Source organism: Eubalaena glacialis, chromosome 5 (genome assembly GCF_028564815.1).
Source record: "Eubalaena glacialis isolate mEubGla1 chromosome 5, mEubGla1.1.hap2.+ XY, whole genome shotgun sequence".
NCBI lineage: Eukaryota > Metazoa > Chordata > Mammalia > Artiodactyla > Balaenidae > Eubalaena > Eubalaena glacialis.
This window is the reverse complement of record NC_083720.1, coordinates 77157360-77182428: the sequence shown is the minus strand read 5'-3', so window position 1 is coordinate 77182428 and position 25069 is coordinate 77157360. Positions and strand designations below refer to the sequence as shown.

Here is a 25069-nt window from a genome sequence, read left to right as displayed (position 1 = left end):
TTTCTTCCATTGTTTAAAAAAATTTTATTTATTTTGCCACGCTGAGCAGCAAGTGAGATCTTAGTTCCCCAACCAGGGATCGAACCCATGCCCCCCGCAGTGGAAGTGCGGAGCCTTAACCATTGGACTGCCAGGGAAGTCCCAAGACTCATTTTCTTGAGCAGTATTGCTTTGCTCATGCAGTGAAGACTTCTGGTAACAGAAATGGACCAGGCAGTTTCAAACAGTTCTACAGAAATTGTACTTTGGTCTCTAGACTTCGTTGTCCTTAGGAATTGAAACTGTCACCTGGTGTGCATTCCTCATAACTGAGATTATCTTAAAACAGAAATGGTAGGAAAGCTTTCCTGTGCTTCGGGTAGGAGACGAATTTGCTTTTGTAGAATTTGTGGCTGAGGAAAGCAGACAGGGCCTGGCTGAAGAAGACATATGTTACCACGAGCCACCAAGTTAAGTTGTGGAAACCAAAGGTGACAGCCATGGAAATGTAGATCATCAGCTCTGCCAAGTAGTTCGGGGAAGAAACATATTCAAACCAGTCTCCAAAAGGGATTCGGTGGTTACAGTGAATGACCACTCCTGAAATGGAAAAAGAAGATACCCTGAACATTTGAAGTTGCCAAAACAAAGTTTTACCACTTCACCCTCCAAATAATTTATAAAACTCATTTAGAAAAAGGTGTCACAGACCTATACAAACCACCATCCTGTCACACCTCCATTGTCATTCTACTACATATTAAAAAGTCACATGCTGAGGTTATACTAACAACTGTAAATAAGTTTCTCCAACAATCCTCCAAGCTATTAAGAGCTCAGACTCCAGAGTCAGACTGCATGAGTTCAAATCCTAGCTCTGCCACTTACAAGCTGTGTAACTTTAGATAAGTTGCTTAACCTCTCTGTGCCTCTCTTTCCTCATCTATAAAATGAGGATAAGACTGTACCCGCCTAAAGCGAGTACTGTGAAGTTACACATAAAGCACTCAGAACAGGGCCGGCACAAAGTAAGCACTTGATAAATGCTGAATAGTACTATTCCATTTTTAATATTTCACAAAGTCTAATAAAAACTGTACCTGTGATAAGTCAACACAAGCTAACTAAAGAGTCAAGTTTTTTTTGCTTTAGCTGGAATGATACTAACTTGGCACAGTAATACTAGGGCTCACATGCTGGTTAGACACATATATGCAGTGTAGGCCCCAAAATGTGGGCACAGAACAGAGTCATAGAATGTCAGGGCTAGATGGTGCCAGGGAGGCCTTTCAGTAAAATGCTCTCATTTTACAGATGGGAAGATCAAGACCCAGAGAGTCTTGTCAAAAATGAGCATTTGATAGATTAGTCAACTAATTAGGGCAGGAAAGAAAAGAGAGAAGGAATATGTACACCTAACTTCTGAGGGCTAAAATCCCCATGCAGTGGTTCTAAAAGATATCTCACCTGCTTTGTTTTTCCTGAGATTGCCGAGAATGACATGACACTTATACTGATGGACAGATGACCAGATGAACATCATCATTCCGAGGATATGGAACCACCGAGCTTGCATCAAGAGATTTTTCCCTACCACATAGACTACAGAAATAAGAATTATCTTATTAGCCAACTCTGCAAAATTTCAGAGGCTCAGAGCATTAAAAAAATCATATAATCAGTAGAACACAATTACCTACTTATTCTGTTCTTCACGACTGGAAAATCATCCTGCTATAATTTCCCAAGTACAGAGGGGAGAACACCATCCCTGTGGATGAGGGAGGTGTGCTCCTCAGCCAGGGGCAGCTTCAGGGGCCCCTGGCAGAGATTTCCACACTAACACATTTTCTTGCTCCTTCTTCAAGTGCTTCAAGCACAGGGGTCAGCTCTGTCTCCCACTCTTGTGATGTACTCTCGTGTGGTGAGACTACTTCGCATTTTTATTTCTAAGCCTGGTTTTAAGTCCTCTTTCTTACAGTCTGCTGTCAGAAAAACACTTCCTAAGGGATCTCATCCTGAGCCATTTCTAAGGAAACCTTTAATGCTGACTTGACTGGCTCTGGCCAATGAAGAAAATCACTGGAAGTAAAGGCTAACAGTGGAACTTCTCAAAAAGAGGAGAAATGGAAACTGCAAGATAAAGACCAAAACAGTATCCCTTTCTCATTAGCGAGAACCTAGTCAGACAGATTTCGTTTCAGGAGTAGAAACACTCAAAAGTTTCATCTTCTTTCTTCTCCAGCTACCAAGAAGAAGGGAAGAATGCAGGTTTTCTAAGGACTAGCATTAGAAAAACAAATTAAGGACTTCCCTATGTTCAGCAGGAAGCAGTGAGGCTAATCAGGGATTTGACTGAAAAAACAAAGCTGTCCATTGACAACGGGGAAGAGCCGGAGGCTCTGCAGCCAAGAGGGAGCCCATACAAAGTTGATTCAGGTAGGAGAACCAAGGATCAAGCTATTCCATATGGGTACTTGGAGGCAGGACTCAGCTGATGACAGCTAATGACAGTCTACCAAAATCTAATTGTGTTAATTTCTTTTAAAAACTTGCTTTCTCTAAACAATCTACCACAGTCTCTTAATGTTGACTAAGTTTAGCCATTTAACTAAATAGTTACATTTTTATAAGTTAAAAATAAACAGAATATGAAAAATAGTTTTAAATCAGAGGGCTATAAGAGCAAGTCACCACAGGATTAAAAGTTGAAGCAAGTGTCTGAGAGTTCACGTTACAGCCAAGTCACCTACTCTAAAGGCAGAGAAATTACCTATGAGAGAAAAAAAATTTTTTTAAGTTATGATACAGGAAAGGGGAGGCAGGAGGAAGGCTATTTACTGAGGGTCTAATCTGTGTAGTATTTAATTATTCATTTATTCATTCATTCCTTATTGAGTGTCTACTGAGCGTGACATCTCACACAAGGGATAAAGCAGTGGGTAAGTCAGGTCAGATCCCAGTCCTCATGAACTCACACTCTAGTAGCAAGAGATGAAACAAGTAAAAAAAATCAATAACCAAGATAATTTAAGGTACAGATGGTACTCTGAAGAAAAAACAACAGAACAATGTAATGGAGAGTGACTGGGGGCGGACCCTCTAGACTCTGAAGGCAAGGAGATGTGAAGATCTGGGTAGTTTACAGATACACTTTCTTTCCACTTTCACAAGAACCCTCTGATATCAGTATATGTCCCTAATTCCAGATGAAGGTTCTGAGGCTCTGAGAAGTTAATAAGCCAGAATTCAGACTCAGGCCCATCTGACGCCCAAGCCCCTTTCATTTCTATCAGACTCTGCAGCTGGCAAATACCCCAGGTGTGTTCTCTTCCAATGAATTCCTGAAACCAGTCTTCCCCATACTGTCCCAGATGACCTCTTGAAGGACAGGTAGGTGAAACACAAGTTTCAGAAAACTTCAGAAAGGAGTGTCTAAAAGCTATTTTGTGGGCATCTCAGCAGCCTGTCCTTGACTTCTTATACAGGAGGGAAGGTGGAAGTTGGGGTCCAGCCAGCAGAGGAAACTCCAGGAGAGATATGTAATGCTAACAGACTGCAAGCTAGTGGGTTACCAAAGTGCTTTGGAAAGCTCCTTTGGGTAAAAACCTCGGACTGTTCTCCAGGAATGACGGCTCAAACCGTGACATGGGATGCACAAGGATGCCACAGCCGAAAGCTCAGGGAGGAAAAACTGACTTACGTTCAGAGAAATTAGATGGAGAGATGCTGAGTGGCTGGAGCCAATAAACAACTCAGGAATTGAGAAGGAGCGTCAATAAGTCATACTTTAAAATCGTTCCTTGTGCCATGGAGGCCACGGGTTGTCCTACAGCAACAGAGGGAGAGGCCAATCAAGGGGCACTTGACACTGAAATCAAACCTGAGGAGAGAGCTCACTCATTGAGTACTGGAAATACCCAGACCTTGGGCTCAATTTACAAGGAGGGACAGGGCAGCTTTAGGAAAGAGGGAGACTTGGGCTTAGAGAAAACAGCTGTGAAGGACCTGCCCTAGAGCGTGTGGGCTGACGGATACCAAGGGTGCGAGATGAAGTTAAGCTCAGCACTAAAAGACTCATTTCCATCACCCAAAATGACTTGAATTCTTTATGATAAGCATGCACTGTTTTTACAAAAACGATGGTCAGATATGTCAGATATCCAATCCTCCCTCTCCCCCATCCCCCAAATCACATTTCATTTCCTCCTCATAAACAAAGTCATGATTTTGCTTCCCTCTTCCTGGCTAGCGAGAGCTCAGAAGTGTTAAGACAATTTTGATTTACCACAGTACTCTTTTGTCCTCTCCACTCAGGCTGCCTCACTTGAAAAAAGCTTTGTCACAACGGGAACAATCACAAGAACGAAATGGCAACAAAATGGCTCCCTACCTCCTCTTCAAATCCCAACTATTCACCATGAGCTTCAGGCCACCCTTTCCTCCTCTGGTATTCCATGATTTCACCCTGCACAACAACTTTCCCTTCCCCACCCTCACCCCTCACCCCTCCACCCCTGGATGATGAGGCTTTGGTGAGGCAGCTTGGCTTGCTGACCCTTTCTCCTGTTCCAGTGTGTTCCCCTGCTTCCTGTCCTACTCTTGACCACACTGCCTCTTTCTTTCCAGACTAACTCCACAGAAGTTCACTGACTTCAGTCCCATTGATGGAAACCCCACCTCCCACTTCTTCATCCCTAAACCAGGCCTCCTGAAGACTTTGCACTTTATTCTCCTTACTGAAGGCACTGCTGCTTACGTTGGTATCTCTCAGGTTTTAGCAGTTATGGTTAATGTGATGTGTATCTGCTAGGCACCCTTGGGCATGCTGACTTTTTAAAGCTACAATTAGAGCCCAAACTCCTCAAATGCAAAGTGAACTGGGCGGGTCTCCTACTTTCTAACTTCCATAATGCTTGGTGGAATGCTTCACCCAGAGTCCCTCGTATACCCAGTGACTCAGCTGACAGACCCCAGCGACCACTCACCATTCCTGCCGTCCATTGGCACTTGGCTCAACACAGTCAGGCCAACAAGGACATAGTAGACAAGTCCAAAACCGTACTGCACGATGTGAATCATGGCATTGGAGAAGACACTGACATAGAAGCACTCGAAGAGTCTTCGTAGGCTGTGCAGCCACAGAAACACTAGCGCTAAGAACGCAGACAGCACGAGCTCATCCCCTACAATTCAGAACGGAACATACTCAGGTCTCTCTCCAGGACTAATCCAAAGCTATGATTTTCCCTGCTGTTAAACAGGGTATTAAACAAGATCAGAGCTAGGGAAGGGCCGTAGATATCATCCAGTCCAACACCTCCTTTTTTTGGGCAGTGAGGGAGTGAGCCAAGTGAAGTCAAGGCATTTGGCTCAAAGTTACACAGTAAGCTAGTGACAGAGCTGAGAGAGACTCAGGTCTCCTGACTCTACTCTGTGATGTGAAAGCCTTCTGGGTTACGTGGCTGTGAAGGGATCCGTGCTCTCAGAACCCAGACTCCACGGTCTCTGGTCCCTGGCACTAATCCCCATTGGAAGATAGTCAGGAAGAGTTCCTGGATGACCTCTGAGCAAGGACTCCTGGTGGGATCCCTGAGGTCAGGGGGGAGAAGAGACACAGGCATATACAGAAGCAGAAAGGGGGATGGGAACAGAGACAGGAAGAGTTATGCATTTCTTTCCGTATTAAAAAAAAAAAAAAAGAAATGATACTTTTGGGGGACTGTGAGCCTTGAGATCGATCTTCCTATCTGCCTCTCACCCCCCTGCCTCAAGAGAAGTCAGAAGAAATGCTGGTTTGTAAAATGACATAAAATCTAGATGTATTTTTAAAATGTTATCACACACATCATAAAAACACAATAAGGACACAGCCTAATGAATTTTTGCAAAGTACACCAGCCCATCCCACCCGTACGACCAGCCCCTAGATCAAGAGACAGAGTACAACCAGCACCTCGTGCCCCCCTCCCGGCACTGCCCCTCCCCGCACCCTCCCATGGGTACGCTCTATGGAGACTTCCATCACACAGATCGGCTTTGCCCGCCTTTCTCTTTTAAATATAGTGAAACCTAGTTCTAACCCTTCAGGAATAGGATAAAACAAACAACCAAATACAACTCCTCACAGCCACCCTTCAAATATCAGAACCCCAGCCAGCCCCCCAGTAAGCAAATGAAGAGGTAAAGCGGGATTCGCCGAGGTATCTTCCCCTCCCAAGTAGGATCTGCATAGCTTTTTCTTTCTGTCATCTTTTGCAACAAGTTCCTCTGGTTATACAGAAAAGGACTGTTCCTAGGAAGCCAGCGGTTTGGCTGCTGGAACAAAGGACAGAGATAGCACCAGAACAATTTGTTTCTAATTCTGCCCCTCTCCTGATGCCTGACATTAATTGAGGCCACTTTATGGTTTTCACCTTCAATTCCTTACCTTTTAAATTGTTCTGTGTATCCTTTATTCAAGGCACAGTGAGGCAAATTTAAATGCTATTTTGTAATCATCTGATCAACAACTATTTACAGTCAATTTTTTCATATAACCAAAGCCTCACAGCATAACAAACATTTTTAACCTGTGATCAAAAAGTAATTTTCTATCAAATTTCTGGAGTCCAGAGGCATGACTGTGGTTGGAACTACATATATGATAAATGTTTCAAGGCAAACCTGAGGGATCCTAAAGTACTAAAAATATCAGAGGGAGAACACAGCCAGTCCTGTTCAGCACAGCACTCGCTGGGAAATCAGGGATGAAGAGCTGACTCTCAGCTCTGCCATGATCTCAGTGAAGGATTTGGGGCCTTCCCCTTGGCCATCTGGCTGTGATCCACGTAGAACCCTTTCTGCCCCACCCTTCACTTCCCAGCCCCGCCAAGAAGCTGAGAGTGGCTATGAAATACCGAGAACACCTCCCCGCAGGCAGGAGAGACAGGAACAGGATGCAATGGTTGGTATTAGCCAGAGGAGTTGTTACCTTGGAATTGCGCAGCCCCAAGAATTCTGAGTAAATGATGAAGCCAGTTTGGAAAAGGTGCTCCCACAAACAGAGACTGAGTAAGGCTCCAAAGCAGGAAGCCATTCCACAGCACTGAGATGATATAGAAGTGAGAAAAATACCTGCGAAGGGAAAACAAGTTAGGTAATAATCAGAGTGGATCCACTTTAAGCCTTTATACAGGAAGACTATTTTTAGTTTCCCTATCCTCTTTCCTCCATTCCGCAAGTATAGCTTTGCTTTTTTAATAGAACCTGAATCCTACAGATGTTCAGATTTTTGAAATTTCCTTTCAAATGATGGGACTGGTTAACTAATAAGAAAAAGAGGCTTCCTAAGGTTAACAACAACATGAATGACCTTGTTAAACTTAGATGTAGGGTTAATTAGCTATCTCTCTTATCTCCAGGTAACAGGATTGGGCTCAAACTCAAAAACAGGGGGCCCCAGGGTCTGGCAGAGACAGCCTAGATTGTGCTAACACTAGCCAAATCTGTGGAAGATTTCTAAATCTCGAGTGATATTGCTGCAATAGCCATACAACTGTTACACAAGATTTGCACAATCACAGGCTCTCAGGGTTGTAAGAAACCTTAAAGGTCTTCTGATTCAGTGTTTTCTTAAATTGTGTTGACCTAAATTACTTTTATAATAACATGACAAATATTAACTCATAAAACTAGCTATCAACTCCTGATGGGTACCGCTCTCATACAAATACATATTTTGCAATCAACACAGTAACGAATGAAATAAATAAAACCACAAAACCAATAAAAGTTGAAATTAGCAATTAGCAACGTCAATTTAACGTGAAAGGTTATGCTGGTTTGCTGCAAAGGAATCACCTAATATGGCATCAGGGCCTAACATGTTTTTCTGAGGTCTCTTTACCTATACCTCTACTATTTTTCTCTAATCAAATCAATGCAAAATCTTTCTGACTCTGCAGGGTGCCTGGAGGTCACCTGGCCTTCCCTGGTCTTCAATGCATCACATCTATATTAAGCCCTCCTTCTTGTCTCATTAATCTGTGATGCAGTAAGACAGCCTGGAGTCAACAGGATTACACATAGACTCAGGGACTCCTCTTCCAGTTGATTCAGAATATGCTTGTATGTACCAGACCTCACAGTCCCCCAGACTATGCCCACAACCTGTCTGACAAACAGCTGACCATTCCATAGCAACCCACTTATTCTCCCCACTACAAATTCTATCACCGGATCTGTCCTCTCTGAGATGTCCTGTTATTCTGGATTCGGATCGTCTCTAGGCTCAAGAGCTTAGTTTCCTGCAAAGTTCATGCATGAGTGTCAATTCTACCCCCTCGTCCCCACCCCCGGGCCCCCCGGCCTTTGGCTGCCTCCCAGGGTCTTCCGTAAGACACACTTCCTAGAACTGAGCCCAGGTCTGGTCTGAGCCAGCAGAGCAGAATGGCAGCTGCAAGGTGCTCTGCAGGCTCCCATGGAAAGAGGAGGGGCCCGCTTCTGAGGAGCAACTTTTAAGCCGCTTTACCTACTTCATGTTTTCAAAAAAATTTACTGAGCACTTAGAACGTGCTAGGTGACGTTCTTGGAGCTGGAGACGCAGCAGGGAGCAAACTGAGCAGGTGGCTGCCGTGCTGAAGTTTATCTTTCGGCAGACAGTCAGCAAACGAACCTGCAGACATCTAGCCCAGTGCTGGGTGAGGGGACAGAGAGGGTGCAGAGGGGAGGCCATTCTGGGTGAGTGGTCAAGGATGGCCTCTCTGGAAGTGACACTTGGCTAGAATGAGTAACCTTTGTGAATTTCTGAGGAAAGAATCTTCTAGGCAGAGGAAACACCCACCACAAAGGCCCTGAGGCACGACAAAGGACACGTGTGTGGAGGGTGCTAGGGCATGAAAAGGAAGGGCAGACCCTACAGGGTCCTGTAAGGACACTGGCTTTTAAGTGGGATGGGAAGGCATCTGAACACAGCAACCTGAAGTAATACTTCATGTTTTAAAAATCCTTCTGGCTGATGGAAAAGTTCTGGAGATGATGACAGTGGTGATGGCTGCACAACAATGTGAATGTACTTAAAGCCACTGAACTGTACACTCAAAAGGGTTAAAGTGGAAAATGGTATGTCATGTATATTTTATCAAAATCAAAAAACAAAAAAGAGAGAGAGCATTGTTCATTCATTTTGGTCTTTTTTAAGTTAAAAAAAATCCCCCTGGTAAGGAAAGAGAATCGTCCAGTTGTGGGGAGACCAGTTAAAGAGTATTTCATTTCATCTTCCCAACAATCCTGTCAAGTTTGCATTATATTTACATGCGGCAGATGAGAAAACTAAGGCTCAGAAGGTTAAGTTACTTATCCAAGGTCATGCAGTAAGTGGCAGTGTTTGGCTCCACACTCAGCCCTGATGACTCTGAAGTTAAAATCACATGGCTGTGCTCCTATTCATGTGATCTAGACTTGCCTGAACCTGCTTTTCCAGCTCTATGTTACATGTAGCAATTTATACCAAACCATAAGTCAACCAAATTACTCAAGAATGTTTCATATAAGATGCTAAGCCACATTTTGCTGTGCCCTACTTGTGCCATGGGGTTTTGATTCACAGGCAGACTGTTTTTCTTATTCCTACATTTTGCACATTCTCTCTCTTGTTTTGCTTGCCTGATTTCCTGCTACAGGAAACGTGTCCTACTCTTTATTCGCGGTTATATCTGTTTTTTGAAAATACCTAGCTCTAGCCTCAAAAGCAGATCTGAAAACTCTACTTCCTTCTCTTCTAGACACTCTCCCTCTTTTTCCTCCCTTGGCACTTTGCTTAACTGAAGTGAGCCCCTGGAGCAGGGATAAGGGGACCCTTATGGTAACTCAGGGCTGGGCACCGAGCAAGCACTGCTCTGACTTAACAAACATTTTGGTGCTTAGTGTAAGCCAGGGACTGCTCTAGGCTCTGGGGATATAGCGATGAACACAAAAGACAACAGTTCCTGCCCTCATGGAGCTTATACTCACAGTTACACACAGAAGTAAAATTTACAGCATGTCAGTAGGTGATAATTGCCAACAAGAAAACTAAAGCTGGGAAGAGACGAAGGAGTGCTGGGGATGGTAGTATTATACTTTTAAACAGGGTGGATAGGGCAGGCCTCGTTGAGAAGGTTATCCCTGAGCAGAATTATAGGAAGTGAGGGCGTAAACCTTCTGGCTATCTGGGGGAAGAGCTTTCCAGGTAGAGGAAAGGCCTCTACAGGGCGAAGGCCCTGAGGGGACAGAAAACAAGCAGAGAGACCCAGAAAACTGGATTGGAGCCACACGGGGGGAAAACGATAGGATCTCAGTGAGGTGGTGGGGACAAGACTGTACAGGGTCTTGGGCTCTTCCTGGGAGTGAGCTGGAAGCCACTAGGTGGTTCTGAGACAGGAGATATCTGATCTAACACTACTTGCTGATTGCCAGAACTGATCCCAGGACCAGTTAGGGGAGTTATAGGTTTAACTAAGGAAGGAAACCAGTGGTTCCTGAGTTCTGACTTGGTGCCTGGCCCTGTGCCACGTGCTTTAATGTCATCACCACCTGTATGAGGAACAGGTGCTATGATGCTAACACTCTAACCCATACCACCACCTCTTGCCTGGAGCACCGTTAACGGCCTCTTACCCGGTCTTCTCCACACAATGGCTGGTCATCCTCTCAAACATAAATCACATAATGCCATGCCCCCTTCCCCATCCTAAAGCTGCTTTCCATATCCTCAGAATAAAATCTAATCTCCACTATGGTCTGTAAGGCCCGCTGTCCGTCCTGGCCTCCCCAAATGAACTCATCTCCTGCCCTGCCCCTTTCTGATTGTCCTTTCCAGCGTTGTCATCGGCAACCCCAGCTTGCTCATGATCAAGTAACCAGGCTGGATTTCCTCTGAAGCACTTATTACCATCTGAAATTATTTTGCTTGTTTTACAAGATTTGTTTACATATTTACCGTTTTACAAAAACAAAGGCTCCAAGGAACCTAGAATAGCTCCTGGCAATAGTAAGTACTCTATAAACAATGGTTAAATAAATGAATGAAAGAGAAGGTACCACATCCAAAGTTACTCTCAGAGAAAGCAGTCAAGTTAATCAACAAACCAATTAAACCTAAAACCTCTTTTTTTTTTTTTTTTGATTCATTCAAAACATTGATCGAGGACCTTATCATTATCAGGCATTGAGCCCGGGATGTGGCAACAAACAAGACAAATGTAAACATATGGAGTTTACAGTCTGGAGCAGGGATTCCTGACATTTTTCTTCCATGGACTCCTTTGGCAGTCTGGTGAAGGCTACATGCCTAAAAGACATAGGAATAAATGAAACCAATTATGCTGAAATATAGGTAACACAACCACTAAGAAACATTTGTGATATATGTGCTTCTTAATTAATGTATTAAATAACAAGGTATATAGTGGAGGATAATACAGTATTCTTATAGCAATGAAAATAATGTTTTGAGGTCTCCTCAATATTTTTAATATAACATTAAAACACTTGTCACAAAACTGCAGGTATTGCTAATTCTACTGTGGTTTGTTGATTACATTCATCATTAAGAAAGTGCCGAATTTCAGCTAGAGGTTAGTGAAATAAAGATGCAATTTTTTCCAATCCAATTTGCCCCAAATTCTATCCACAGATCCTCTGGACTGCTGGTTAGGACCCCTGAATCCTAGTAGGGAAAGTCTGGATGGTTCTCTTTGTCTCTGCAGCTCAATTCAATTGCAATGTTTCTGTAACATTTTGAAATATTAGAAACAGAAGTACTTCCATATACACTATGCAAGTCAAGAGCATTGTGACTCACGTTCAAGGCCATGTATTTATTCAGACCTTCTGGGAATTCAAAACTCCAGGAAGGGCTTCCCTGGTGGCACAGTGGTTAAGAATCCGCCTTCCAATGCTGGGGACATGGGTTCGAGCCCTAGTCCGGGAAGATTCCACATGCCGCGGAGCAACTAAGCCCGTGTACCACAACTACTGAGCCTGTGCTCTAGAGCCCGCAAACCACAACTACTGAACCTGCATGCCACAACTACTGAAGCCCGCAGGCCTAGAGCCCGTGCTCCACAAGAGAAGCCACTGCAGTGAGAAGCCTGCACACCTCAATGAAGAGTAGCCGCAACTAGAGAAAGCCCGCCTGCAGCAATGAAGACCCAATGCAGCCAAAAGTAAATAAATAAAATAAATAAATTTTTTAAAAAAATTAAATAAAAACAAAAAACAAAACTCCAGGAACCAAAAGAAAACGAGAAAAGCAACTATTACCTCAATTAAAAAAAAAAAAAAAAATCTACCAGGCAGGGGTAATGGAATCAAACATTCCATGAATTCAATTAAGGTTTAATTCTTTCCTCTTTAGGAAAAAATAATCCCAAACAAATTCACCTAAGCTCTTGGGTGCAGAAACGTGATATACAGCTGCCTATTTCTAAGTGTAAAACTTACAGGCTTATTTTCACTTTTAAGAGTACTACTGAATTCTGAACAAGGAAAAATATTTAAATATAGCATCTAGACATTTTTGCCTCTCATGACTGGCCTGGATTTGCTGTACCTTCACTAGTATGAAAAGAAATTTTAGTTTAAATTTAGAAAAAAGACCAAACAAAACACCATGGGAGGGTCTGTTCAAAAACTCATAAATTATTTCGTAATATAGTAGAAATTACAAGGAGCCCAAAGAGTACCAATTTTGCAGTAAAGAGTAAGGGAAAGGTACAAAATCTGTTTCTTGGCCGTCAAATATAACGACAGACTGGAGTAGTAACAGGTAGGGTATGGGAGCCAAAGAAACAGGTAAGTGCAGGGAATGATTTGAAATGTGAGCTCTACTCCAGCAACAGTAGTACCTTTTTTAAAATTCAGAAAATAAATTGTTAGAACTCACACTCTCAAAATAATTTTTTCTTCACCTTGTAACATTAAAAAAATGACAATCTAGGAATGTCCCTGCTATGAAATAGAAAAGTACTACATTCAAAACCTGATTAAAAATAGGATGACCGGAAATTTTAGCTTGCGAAGAGCCTCTAAGAAATAGGAGGTTTAATCATTGTGTGTGAATCGTCTACTTCTTCCCAGAGCCTCATTCCCGTTACCTTTCCTCAGAATGACCTAGTGCTCGCTTCTCAGTGTTAATACCTGATGAATATTTCTCCAACAGTCAAAAGTGGGAAGCCAAGTTTATTTAGATCCTTTCTTGTCTGCAGACCTGGGGCACCGCCTATGCGAGGTTTAAGCGAGAACCAAGGTGTTTTAATACATCAGAAACCCTATCACATTTCTCCAGATTCCTTCCTAAACGCCAACTTAGGCTGTATCTCCAAGAAAAGCCACTGCTATATTCCTACCGTCTAGCAGTGTTTGGCTGACTCTTCCCGGTAATGTTCTGAATTTAAAGAAAAGCAAACAAAAACCCGAAACTATAACAAGCCTTAGAATTTCTGAAAGAATTCTATTGAAGTCCTAACGATTTAATCTCTCGTTGAACTTCGTTATGAAATCTGCTGAAAGTCAAATGGGGCTTAGGGACCAGGCTTGCCTAAAATGTGCCATCTTGGGCAACATTTCTCCAGGGGCACCTGCCGAGATGCGGGTTAGGAGCGTCAGTGCGACCGAAGGAGGTGGGCGCCAGTTGGTGACCCGCGTCTCACCCTTCATCCTAACTGTTGAGGGTTGGGAAACAAATAGGGGACACAAAGGCGCGAAAGGAGGGCCTGCCTTCATTTCTAGTGAGTTCCGGCAACCTCAAGTTAGCTTACGAGCCCCTAGAGTGCAGGAGAGGGGAAAGAGGAGAATTTGGGGACAAAGGAAACTTTAATTTACCGCCTGGTGACCGGGCCTAAATTGGGAAGCGCTGCCATTTCCCCCGAAGGAAAGGCTACGTGCGGCCACAAGTTCACGTTCCTGCGCCCCCGAAGGTGCGCGCGGCTCAGCACCCTCGGTGTCGGCGGACACTCGCTGCATTCAGCCCCCGGGGCCACGCAGCGGACACGGGCAGAGCCGGCGGGCGGGCCGGCGTTGCGCTGCGTCGAGGAACCCGCCTGGGCCTCCTGGGCCGGTCCACGCCGGCCCCGCCGGCCCCGCCGGCCCCGCGCCCGCCTCTGCTGCCCCCTGCCGGCTGCTCGAGCGGGGCGCCCCCGGCTCTCCGCGCCTAGGCAGCCAGGACTCGCGCCCGGGCGCGGTTACCTCTTGGGGACATCAAAGGCCCGACAGGCGGCCGGGCGCGACGGCGCCCCTTCCTTGGTTTTTCCATAGCGGATCAGGTCCTGGAAGAGCGCGCAGCCCGGAAGCAGGCCGGACGGCACGAGCTGCAGCAGTAGGGTCAGCAGGAAGGCCCCGGCCAGCGTGAGCCACACGGCACGCAGCGGATTCAGCGCCGAGAGTTCGGCCCCCGCCCAGGGAGCCATGGCCGGCGCCCGGCGTCCGCACTCCCCGGGCCCTCGCCACCCGTTGGCGGAGGAACGGCCACTCGAGCGCGGCGCGCCGGGCTTAGCCGGGCGGGACGTGGATGACGCAGCGCAGGGCTGGGACGCGCTCGGCCCCGCCCAGGACACGCCTCCCGGGGGGAGGCACCGCCCCGCCGCACGGAATCCTTGGTCTGGGTCTTGCTGGAGCTTGGTGTTCGTTGTATCACTTGTCTGAGTCGGGGGTGCCTATATGGAACCCCAGAAATACGACTCAACAGTATGATTCAAAGCAGCGGAACGAGCAAGACCACGTCTGCAAGTCTTCACTGCAGCATTATTTTCATTGGAAAAGTGGAAACAATCCAGAATGTTCCACGTTAAGGTATCTAGCTAAATTATGGTACAATAACATTGGAATATCATGAATCCATTAACATAATTATGAAGACGTTCGAAACACGGAAAACTTTATGATAACTGAAACTGTAGGTTAAGCGAAAAAAAAGACTAAAATATATAGCTATGATTGCGAACAACTATATTAATATGAATGTATGAATATATGGATGAAGAAGGCGGGTCATACACGAAAATGAATAGTTGTATTAGGATGTTAGGAATGTGTATAATTTAAACACGTAAAGTAGAAAGTCAAGGCAATTGCACATACAAAAATGAAAGTGGTAAAAATTCTATTTTAAAAACTGCAGTCCTCTCCGTACTAGAGTTCCACTTCCTAGAGTTAAAGTTTTTAACACCATCTGCCGTTTCTTCTGATATTTATTCCGTGTAGTGACTGCTATTTTTATTGACTCATCAGTTTTAAACAACATTGATTTTCAGTTAGGACAAATGCAAATTTAACTCTTTTAGGTCATTTTTTTAAAGCCTTGAAAATGTCAATGCCAAAAAATATTGTATGCCTATTATATGACAGGCATCGGTTTGCACACCGAGGACGGAGAGGCCTACAGGACAATGTCCCTGCCTTTCTGGAGCTTACGTTCTTGAGGTTGGGTGGCAGGTGAAGGGTAGGAGAGGGGAGTGGCCGCCCTTAGCCCAGTGTGATACCCTACATTTGTGGTGAATGAGCAACAGGGAACTGGGTGGGAAGGTTAATGTGGCTTGAACAGTCCTTTGGAATGTTAAATGTGCCAGCTTCTTAAGAGTTTTGGTTCTTTGTTCAAGGACACTTCAGGCTTTACCAGTGACTTGAGAAACATGTGATAAAGGTTAGTCAAATTGGCCTTCCAGCTGGGACAATGAGGTCTCTTTGTATGACCCAGGGTTTCATCTGCAGGGGTCACCTCTTCATTGTCTCTTCACTGTTCTTAGGTTAACCCCATAGAAATGCTGCTGGACTTTCTAGAACATCTTTCCAGACAAGCTACCTGGAAGTTCATTGCAGGGATCAAGTTTCCTGAGTGGGAGGTTCTCTTGTAGTTACCTGATCTGGGGAAGGATCACAAAACAAGATGTGGGGTGTGTGTGTGTGTGTAGTGGAAACAGGAAAGACTGAAGCTGGAGGGAAAAATTATCCCATATTTTCTGGCTTGAATTTTAGTTAGAGTTCACAGCTGATATTCAGACAAGCGCCCTGTAGAGGGCAGTGGCTGAACAGGAAGCCACAAGTCAAACCCAACTGTAAGCATTTGTAAATGTTTAAATCCTTACAGGAGTGAGTTATTTCAAAAGTGGAAAACCAGGCTAAAGCCTGTTAGACAGATCATCGCCAAGAAGTATCAATCAGTTTTTGTCTTTCTTCATTTAATTACCTGCACTGTGTAATCAACAAACCTCTGGCTTGGCCTGCAGTAAATGACAATGCCATTTTTCCAGTTGTTCAGGCCAAAAGCCTTGAACTCAGCCTTGATTCCTCTCTTGCTAAATCCAATCTGTCAGCAAATCCTGTTGGCTCTACCTTCAAAATATGAAACCAAAATTCAATCACCTTTGGAGTCAGTGCTTTCCTGATGGCCCTAGCTAGCTCAATAAATAGGAGAAAGAAATAACAGCTCTACAGACTACAAAGTAAGAAACGAGCTGTTATTATTTGAAGGTAATATGAAACTTCAAGAGAGTCTGCAGGTAACATATTAGAACTAATAGAGTTTGGTAAGGTTGGATACAAAAATCAGTTTCTAAATATTGATCATTTCTATTTCTGAGCAACAAACAGAAAATAAATGCTTTAAAGATAACATTTTCAGTGGCATAAACTTATGTGTCTAGGAATAAATCTAATAAAAGGTATGTAAATCTTCAAAGAAAATAAAATGTTACTGGTATTAAAGAAGACATATTTAAAGGGAGAGATATACTAAACTCACAGATCAGAAGACTCAATATAGTTAAAATGACAATTCTCCCCAAGCTGATTATGGAGTAAATATAGTACCAATCAGACCCCAGCTTTTTATGGAACTTAAGAAGCCGATTCTAAAATTTATATGAAAGTAGGAAGGGCTAAAGATAGCTAAGGTACTCGAAAATAAAAAGAGGACTTGCTTCATGAGATAACAAGACTAATACAGAGATGTAGTAATTATGCCAGTGTGGTGTGGAAGCAGGGATAGACAAAAAGACAGTGGAGCATAATGGAGAGTCCAGAAACAGAACTTCCTCCCGCTTCCCACACTCCCTTTATATTTCTCTATAGCCTTTGCCACAACATGCCATGCCATATGCATTCATTTCTTAATTTAGGAAGCACATTTGTACCTCCTGGTACATAGGGTATGCTCAGTAATTATCTGCGGAATGATTGAATGAATGAACAAACTTACTGAGCCTCCACCATGTATAAGGTTTTATACAGTAAACTATGGGGTGGGGTCCACAGGGCCATGATCATAGGCTCCTTGAACAGCATATCAGAGTGAAAACCTGGGGGCTTTGGAGCAGACACACTTGCATTAGACTGACTGCTCCATTACTTACAACCAGCTATGTAACTTACAGTCACCTCTAAAATAGAAGCACAGGGTTGTTGTACAGGTTGAGTGAAATTATGTATGGAAAGCTTTGTACACAGAATAGGTCCTCAACAAGCGTTAACACCTCTCTGCATTCTCCTCATCTGTACATTGGGCACAATACAATCTTCCTTAAGGAGATCCAATAAGATTCTTCCAAATGAAAACACCCCACGCACCACCTGTCACACAGATGTTCAAAAATGCTAATTTCACGTACATTTGAAAAAATAACCACAATGAAGAAGAGAAAAAGGGCTAAATGGGTGGAGGGGTCATTTCTAACTGGCGTGGTCAGTGAAGTCTTCCTGAAGGAAGCTAGATCTTGAAGGATGGTGAGTTCCTAATAAATGAAGAGCCAAAAGGGAAAGAGAACCTTTTAGACTAAGGAAATGGCATCAACAAGGTCCTGTTTTGGTGGTGGTGGTGCATCAAATCCCAGTGAAAAAAGTTACCTTTGTTCAACCTTTGCAAGCAGATGCAGTGTTGACATCAGCTGCAGGTGTCTCTGATTTGGTGCCACCGCTTCTTTGACTACATGATTTGGCTTCCCCTGCTGAACAGAAGACCTAGGTGTACAGCACACTATGTCTGCTGTATTTAGTCAGCAGACAGCGACTGAATGTTAAACAAAGGAGTTACATGATTAGACCTTTCAGTTCATTCTGGCAGCAGGGTGGAGAATGGATGGGAATAGGCTGGGGTCAAGGGTGGGTGAGATGAAAGGCAGGAGAGCAGGTAGAAGCCTTTGTAAAAGTTTTGTCGTGGCCTAAAGGAAAACTGTGCCCGTGGGGTGTGAGGAGTGAATGCTTCTGAGACATGTATGCTTTGCTGCTTTTCCTTCCCAGCCTGAATTCATGCTCTATTGGTGCTTTTTTCCAATAAATTTATTTATTTTATTTATTTATTTTTGGCTTCGTTGGGTCTTCACCGCTGCACGCGGCCCTCTCCAGTTGCGCAGAGCATGGGCTACTCCTCGCCGCGGTGTGCGGGCCTCTCACCATGGTGGCCCCTCCCGTTGCAGAGCCTGGGCTCCAGGCACGCGGGCCTCAGCAGTCGTGGCACGTGGGCTCTAGAGCGCAGGCTCAGTAGCTGTGGCGCACGGGCTTGGCTGCTCCGCGGCATGTGGGATCCTCCCGGACCAGGGCTCGAACCCCGTGTCCCCTGCATTGGCAGGCGGATTCTTAACCACTGCACCACCAGGGAAGCCCCTATTGGTGCTTTTTTCCTACTTCCTATTACACACACACACACACACACACACACACACACACATCAGTTCTCATTCCTGTTCTTCTCTTGCAGTGGCCCTGCAAATCCCCAACCCTGTGTGGACCCAATCACCCACTTTCTATCAGAGCTAGTGAGCAGGATGGGCTCATTATAGGATTATGACCTGAACTCATGGGACAACCTGAGCCACCTGACAGTCCTTTCATTTGCTTTTTGTCAAATTCCAAGCCCATCATCCTGCACTGTCTTCACAACCTCCTCCATCCAAATCACCTGGCACTTTGCCGTATCACCCTTTACTCTCAGAAGGTTATCTGAATACCTACTTCACAAAAAAGGTCTTTGGGGTGCACTTTATGCACCTGTGGTTATATTGATGGGCACACCTGTCTTTACCTCCTTTCTGCTAATCAGGCCTGAGCAGGTGACTATAATCTGACTGCCTGAATCTTGGCACAGCTGCTGGGCTTGCTCCTCTAGCTCTTATCAGCATTCTGCCAGAGTCTTGAAGGTCTCTGGCTTTATTTCCCAATAACTGAGCCTGAGGCCCATGGCTTCCCATTCCCTCAGCCTGTTTGCTCTCAGCTGTTCTAGGTCAATGCCTTTCCTGCCCTAAGGTCCAGTTTTGCCTTATGCCTTCCATTCCATCCCATGTTATGGGTTGAATTATGTCCCACAAAAAATTTGTATGTTGAAGTCCTAGCCTTCGGTACCTCAGAATGTAACATTATTTGGAGATCATATTTATTCATTCAATATATTTTTCAAGCACAAGCACTTTTTGTTACCATATGCCCTCTTCTCCATCCATTAAGAATAATCTTCTTCTCCCCACCCTTCCGTGCTCAACCCTGCTGATGGGACATGCCTCGGTTTTTTTCTTAATTAATAGACTTTATTTTAGAGCAGTTTTAGGTTTATAGAGTAATAAGTAAAGTATAGACAACTCCCATGTACTCCTTTATTATCCTTTTAATGTCCATGGGATCTGTAGTGATGTCCCCTCTTTAATTTCTGATATTAGTAATTTGTGTACTCTTTCTTCTTTTCTTAGTTAGCCTGGATAGAGGCTTATCAGTTTTATCAATTTTTTCAAAGAACCAGCTTTCAATTTTGTTAATTTTCTCTATTGATTTCCTGTTTTCAATTTCATTGATTTCTGCTTTAATTCTTATTATTTCTTTTCTTCTGCTTACTTTGGGCTTAATTTGCTCTTCTTTTTCTAGTTTTCTAAGGTTGGAACTTAGATTATTGATTTAATTTTTTAATTTTTTAATAAATTTATTTATTTATTTTTGGCTGCACTGGGTCTTCGTTACTGCATGGGGGCTTTCTCTAGTTGCTGAGAGAAGGGGCTACTCTTTGTTGCGGTGCGTGGGCTTCTCATTGTGGTGGCTCCTCTTGTTGTGGAACATGGGCTCTAAGCACGTGGGCTTCAGTAGTTGTGGCTCGCTGGCTCTAGAGTGCAAGCTCAGTAGTTGTGGCGCATGGGTTTAGTTGCTCCGCGGCATGTGGGATCTTCCCAGACCAGGGCTCGAACCCATGTCCCCTGCATTGGCAGGCGGATTCTTAACCACTGCGCCACCAGGGAAGTCCTGATTATTGATTTTAGATCTTTCTTTTTTTCTAATATATGCATTCAATGCTATAAATTTCCTTCTAAATACCGCTTTTGCTGCTTCCCACAAATTTTGATAAGTTGTGTTTTCATTTTCATTTAGTTCAAAATATTTTTAAACTTCCCTTGAGATTTCATGTTTGACCCATGTATTATTTAGAAGTGTGTTGTTTAATATCCATGTATTTTGAAAATTTCCAGTTATCTTTCTGTTATTGACTGCTAGCTTAATTCCATTGTGATCTGAGAGCAGACATTATATAATTCCTATTTAAAAAAATTTGTTAAGGGGTGTTTTATGGCCCAGAATGCAGTTTATTTTAGTGAATGTTCCATGTGAGCTTGAGATAAATAAATATGACACGATAAATGGAGAGATAGATCATGTTCCTGTTTTTGAAGATTCAGTGTTGTTAAGATGTTAATTCCTCCTTTATTGATCTAATTATTCAACATAACTACAATTGAAATCCCAGCAAGAAGTTTGTAGAAACTGACAAGATGAATCTAAAATGTATATGGAAAACAAAGGATCTAAAATAGTCCAAGATAAGATCAAAGAAGAAAAAAGGTAGAGGATTTAAGTGATCATATTTCAAGACTTAATATAAAGCTATAGTAATTAAGATAGTGTAGTATTGGTGTAAGGATACATAGATTTATGTAATAAAAATTATTCCATAAATAGACCAACATATATTGGTTACTTGATTTATGATGACGGCCGCTTGCAATACAGTGAAGAAAAAGGTCTTTTCAGTAAATGGTTCTGGAGCAATTGGCTATCCACATAGGAAAAAATATACTCTTGACCTTTACCTAATACCATACACAAAATTTAATTCAAATGATTCATAGACTTATTGTTCAAGAGTAAGGGGAAATAAAGACTTTCTGGGACAAACAAAAATGGAGAGAATTTGCCACCAGTAGACCTACCTGGCAAGAAATGTTAAAGAAATTTTTTAAAAAGAAGGAAAACAATGTAAGTCAGAAACTTGGATCTACATAAAAAGTGAAGAGCATCTAAAGCGAAGGTAAAATAAAAACTTTTGATCTTGCAAAACTTAGTTATTCCAAGAGTTTGTAGCTACCTTAGAATTTTCTGTTTGTGTTATCTGTGAATGAGGAGAGTTTTACTTCTTCCTTTCTCATCTGGATGCTCTTATTTATTTTTATTGCCTTATGCACTGGCTGAAGCCTCCAGTATGTTGAATAGAAGTGGTGAGAGGAAACATCTTTGTCTTGTTGCCAGACATTCTTGCCTCATTCCTGATTTTCAGGGCAAAGGATTCAGTCTTTCATCATTAAACGTGATGTTAATAGTAGGTTTTACATAAATACCTTTTGTTAGGTTGAAAAAGTTCCTTTTATTTCAAGTTTTATTAGAATTTTTTTAAGTCATGAAAGGTGCTGAATATTATATAATTTATAAGCACTTATTGAGATAATCATATGTTTTTTCCATTTACAGTTGACCCTTGAACAACATGGGGGACTAGGGATGCCAATCCTCTGTGAGGTTGAAAATCCACGTATAATTTATAGTTAACCCATCTGTATCCAGGGTTCCTCTGTACCTGCTGTTCCTCCGTATCAGAGGATTCAACCAATCGCAGATTGTGTAGTACTGTAGTGTTTGCTGTTGAAAAATATCTGAGTATAAGTGGACCCTTGCAGTTCAAACCCATGTTCGAAGGTCAACTGTATTCTCTTAATGCAATTAATGTCACTGATTTATGAAAAATATAGCAACTTCACATACTTGGGATAAATCTTGCTTGGTTACAATTTGGCATACTTTTATATTTAATTGGGTTTGATTTGTTAATATTCTGAAAAGGATTTTTTTGATGTCTTTTCTCATGAGGGATACTAGTCCACAAATTTCTTTTCTTGTAATGTCCTTGTCAAGTTTTAGTACCAGTGTCCTGTTAGTTCATAAAACAAGTTGGGAATTGTTCCTTCTTCCTCTTTTCTCTAAAAGAATTTGTATAGGAATGGTTTATTTTTTCATTAAATGTTAACAGAATTTACCAGTGACACCATCTGGGCCTGGAGTTTTCCTTGGGACTGAGAGGTATGTTTATTTTTGTATCAGTTTAGGAGATAAATTTGTCATTTCTTCTAAGTTGTATAGTTATTCAGAATAATTATATTTACTAATTATAATTATTTACAATAATCTTGTATCCTTTTTAACATCAATAGGGATCTATAGTGATGTCCTCTTTTTCTTTTCTAATATTGATAATTTGTATTTTCTTTCTTTACCAGTCTTGTTAGAGTTTTATCAATTTTAGTAATGTTTTCAAAGAATGAACTGTTGGGTTTGTTGATTTTCCCTATTTTATGTTTGTCTTCTATTTCACTGATTTTTTGTTCTTATCTTTATTCCCTTCTTTCTAATTTCTTGGATGTAACTGCTAATTTTTTTTGGCTTTTTGAGATGGAAACTTAGATCTTAATTTAAAATCTTTTTTTCCTAATGAGCATTTAAACTGTCACTTTCCCTCTAAACACTGCTTTAGCTGCATCCCACAAATTTTGATACATTATTATTTATTATTGTTTAGTTAAAAATATTTTCCAATTTCCATTATGACTTCTTCCCTCAATTCTTTAGTTATCTCTCTGTTATTTATTTCTAGTTTAATTCTGCTGTGGCTAGTGAACACTGTTGTGTGGTTTCAATTTTTGGAATGTGTTGAGGCTTACTTTATGTTCCAGTACATGGTATTTTGTAAATGTTTAAGTGTACTTGAGAAGAAAGTGTGTTCTATAGTAGTTGAGCATAGTATTTTATAAATATCAATTAGATCAAATTGGTTGATAGTATTTGAATATTTTATATGTCCTTGTCTGCTTGCTCTATCATTTCCTGAAGGAGATGTGTTAATATGTAGGGGCAATTATGGATTTGCCTGTATTTCCCTTTATTTCTTTATTTTTAGTCAATTTTCTTTCTGTATTTTAAAGCTATGTTATTAGGTATGTACCCATTAAGGATTATTGTGTCTTTCTATTTAACTGAATCATCTGTGTGTCTGCTTCTATTGTCTATTTTTCTTTTGATTGTAGTTCACATTTTATGTGCTTTGCACTTTACAATTTTTAATTATATATCAGACTTTTTTAAAAGCGCATTCTGGTTTAGTCAGCACCATGACTCTATGAAGTGGTGTTAGCACCCATCCTGTGGATGAGAGACCAACTCCTTAGGATGCCTGGCTTGTCCTTGGCAGAGGGGGTGACCTGGGTGTGCCTATAAAAGGGCCACAGATATTGAAGTCAGTGTTTTCCCTAAGAGAAACCCTGCCCTTTATTCGGTCATGACAGGAGAGAAATGACTGCCTGGAAGGACTTTTCCTTCTCTGGAATTAAACTCATCTAGACTTTGTTTCTACAGCCTTTCAGTGTCTTAAAATGAGATATTTGTTTTGTTTCTATTTTTTCTACTTGTTGTGGCAGGAGTAATAGCCTGCTGCTATCATTTACAACCTAACCAACAATAAGTAGCTTATAAAGTTTCTCTGTAGCTTTCTATGGTGAAAGTGTATAAAGATGAATTAGAAAAAAAAATCTACCCACTGGCAGAAATAGATGAAAAAAGGCTTGTATGTAGTAGTTTGGGCTTTGGATGGGAGGAAAAATATCAACCTGTCTGCTTTCTAGGTGTTTACCTCAGGTTCAGTTTCCTGGTCACCAGTTCTATCTTACCTTTAGCTGTCTTTCTTAGGTGAGAAAGTAATATAAAAATTGGTCTAAGCTTTTGATACTTCTGCCTGGCACAGCAAATGCCAAAACACTTGGAAGAAATTGTCAGAGAAAAAGAACTCGCACTAAAGATGTCCTAAAAGGAGACAGAACTCATTTGGAAGCAATCTCCTATGAGTGGCAAAAGTCAGGAATACAGAACAATAAGAAATTGAGATAATTGAACTGCAGTCTGAAAGATATAAAATAAATATGTTTGCAGTGGTCAAAGACACAATAGAAGGGCTTAAAATCCTAGAAAAGAATGAACTGTTAGGGAAAGACCAGGCAAGTTTTATAGAACCAAATCGTACTTCTACAAAAGGAAAGAAAATTGATTAAATAGCTAGTTAGAAATAGCTGACAAGAAACCTGGAAGATAAATCTAGGGTAGATACTCAGAAAGCAGCAAAAATTGATAGAGATGGGAAGTGAAAGAAAAGAACAAGGCAGAAGAAAGAGAACCAACATATAACCAAGGATGCCAGAAGGAAAGAAAAGAGGAAATGCAGAACAGATAAAGTTTGAAAAGGTAGTGTTTGAAAAAATTTGCAATTTGATTAAAATTTTGCATAATGAAACTTGAGCAGAATAAATAAAAATAGACATTTAGACACAAGTAAAAATGAATATCAGAGGCAAACCACACACACACAAAATCTTAAATGCAATTAGAGAAGCGATGGAAGAAATTTTCACATATTGAGGTATGGGGAAGTCACTCTGGTCTATATGTGATTTAACTTAAACTTTATGCTAACCTCAACAGGCTGTTTTGTGGCCTGTCAGGTATGCATTGCTCATCTGCTTTAACCATTAAAGAAAAGAATGCATTAAAAAAATCAAAATGGAGTAACTGTGGTTCAGGCATTCAGGATGGAGCTGGGTGGCCATTGTGGATGTGGTTTCAGACATGTTCTGTGTCACCAAGAACCTGAATTTTCTGAACTGTATCAGACTCAAGGACACCACCAACTATTCTCAAAACAATATCTGCTAGCAGCTGCCAGCTGCAACCTTATGGTCTCAAGGTCTCCTCTTGTAACTATGCAACCATCTTGCACCCAGTCAATCCTTAC

At 42.1% G+C, this 25069-nt stretch overlaps 1 protein-coding gene across 2 annotated transcripts; it reads right to left on the bottom strand.

The window, feature by feature from the left end:
- On the bottom strand, positions 1 to 14506 carry SRD5A3 (steroid 5 alpha-reductase 3). 2 transcript variants are annotated; one of them, XM_061192311.1, is made up of 5 exons: positions 14188 to 14506; positions 6953 to 7095; positions 4968 to 5165; positions 1447 to 1581; positions 1 to 579 (listed from the first exon to the last, which is right to left on the bottom strand). In XM_061192311.1, the coding sequence occupies exons 1-5, from the start codon at positions 14406 to 14408 to the stop codon at positions 320 to 322; spliced, it is 957 nt and encodes a 318-aa protein (XP_061048294.1). In that variant the 5' UTR covers positions 14409 to 14506; the 3' UTR covers positions 1 to 319. The 2 variants fall into 2 exon arrangements, with proteins under 2 accessions (XP_061048294.1, XP_061048295.1); XM_061192312.1 differs by lacking the exon at positions 4968 to 5165.
- Positions 14507 to 25069: the final 10563 nt, after the last annotated feature.

What these genes read in the sequence shown, in the direction of transcription:
- SRD5A3 (XM_061192311.1), bottom strand. Translation starts at nt 14,408, where the DNA reads ATGGCTCCCTGGGCGGGGGCCGAACTCTCGGCGCTGAATCCGCTGCGT. An exon ending in GCCTTTGATGTCCCCAAGAG is followed by an intron (nt 7,096 to 14,187) that starts GTAACCGCGCCC and finishes TTCCCTTCGCAG; the next exon opens with GTATTTTTCTCACTTCTATA. An exon ending in TCTCAGGAAAAACAAAGCAG is followed by an intron (nt 580 to 1,446) that starts GTGAGATATCTT and finishes TTTCCATTTCAG; the next exon opens with GAGTGGTCATTCACTGTAAC.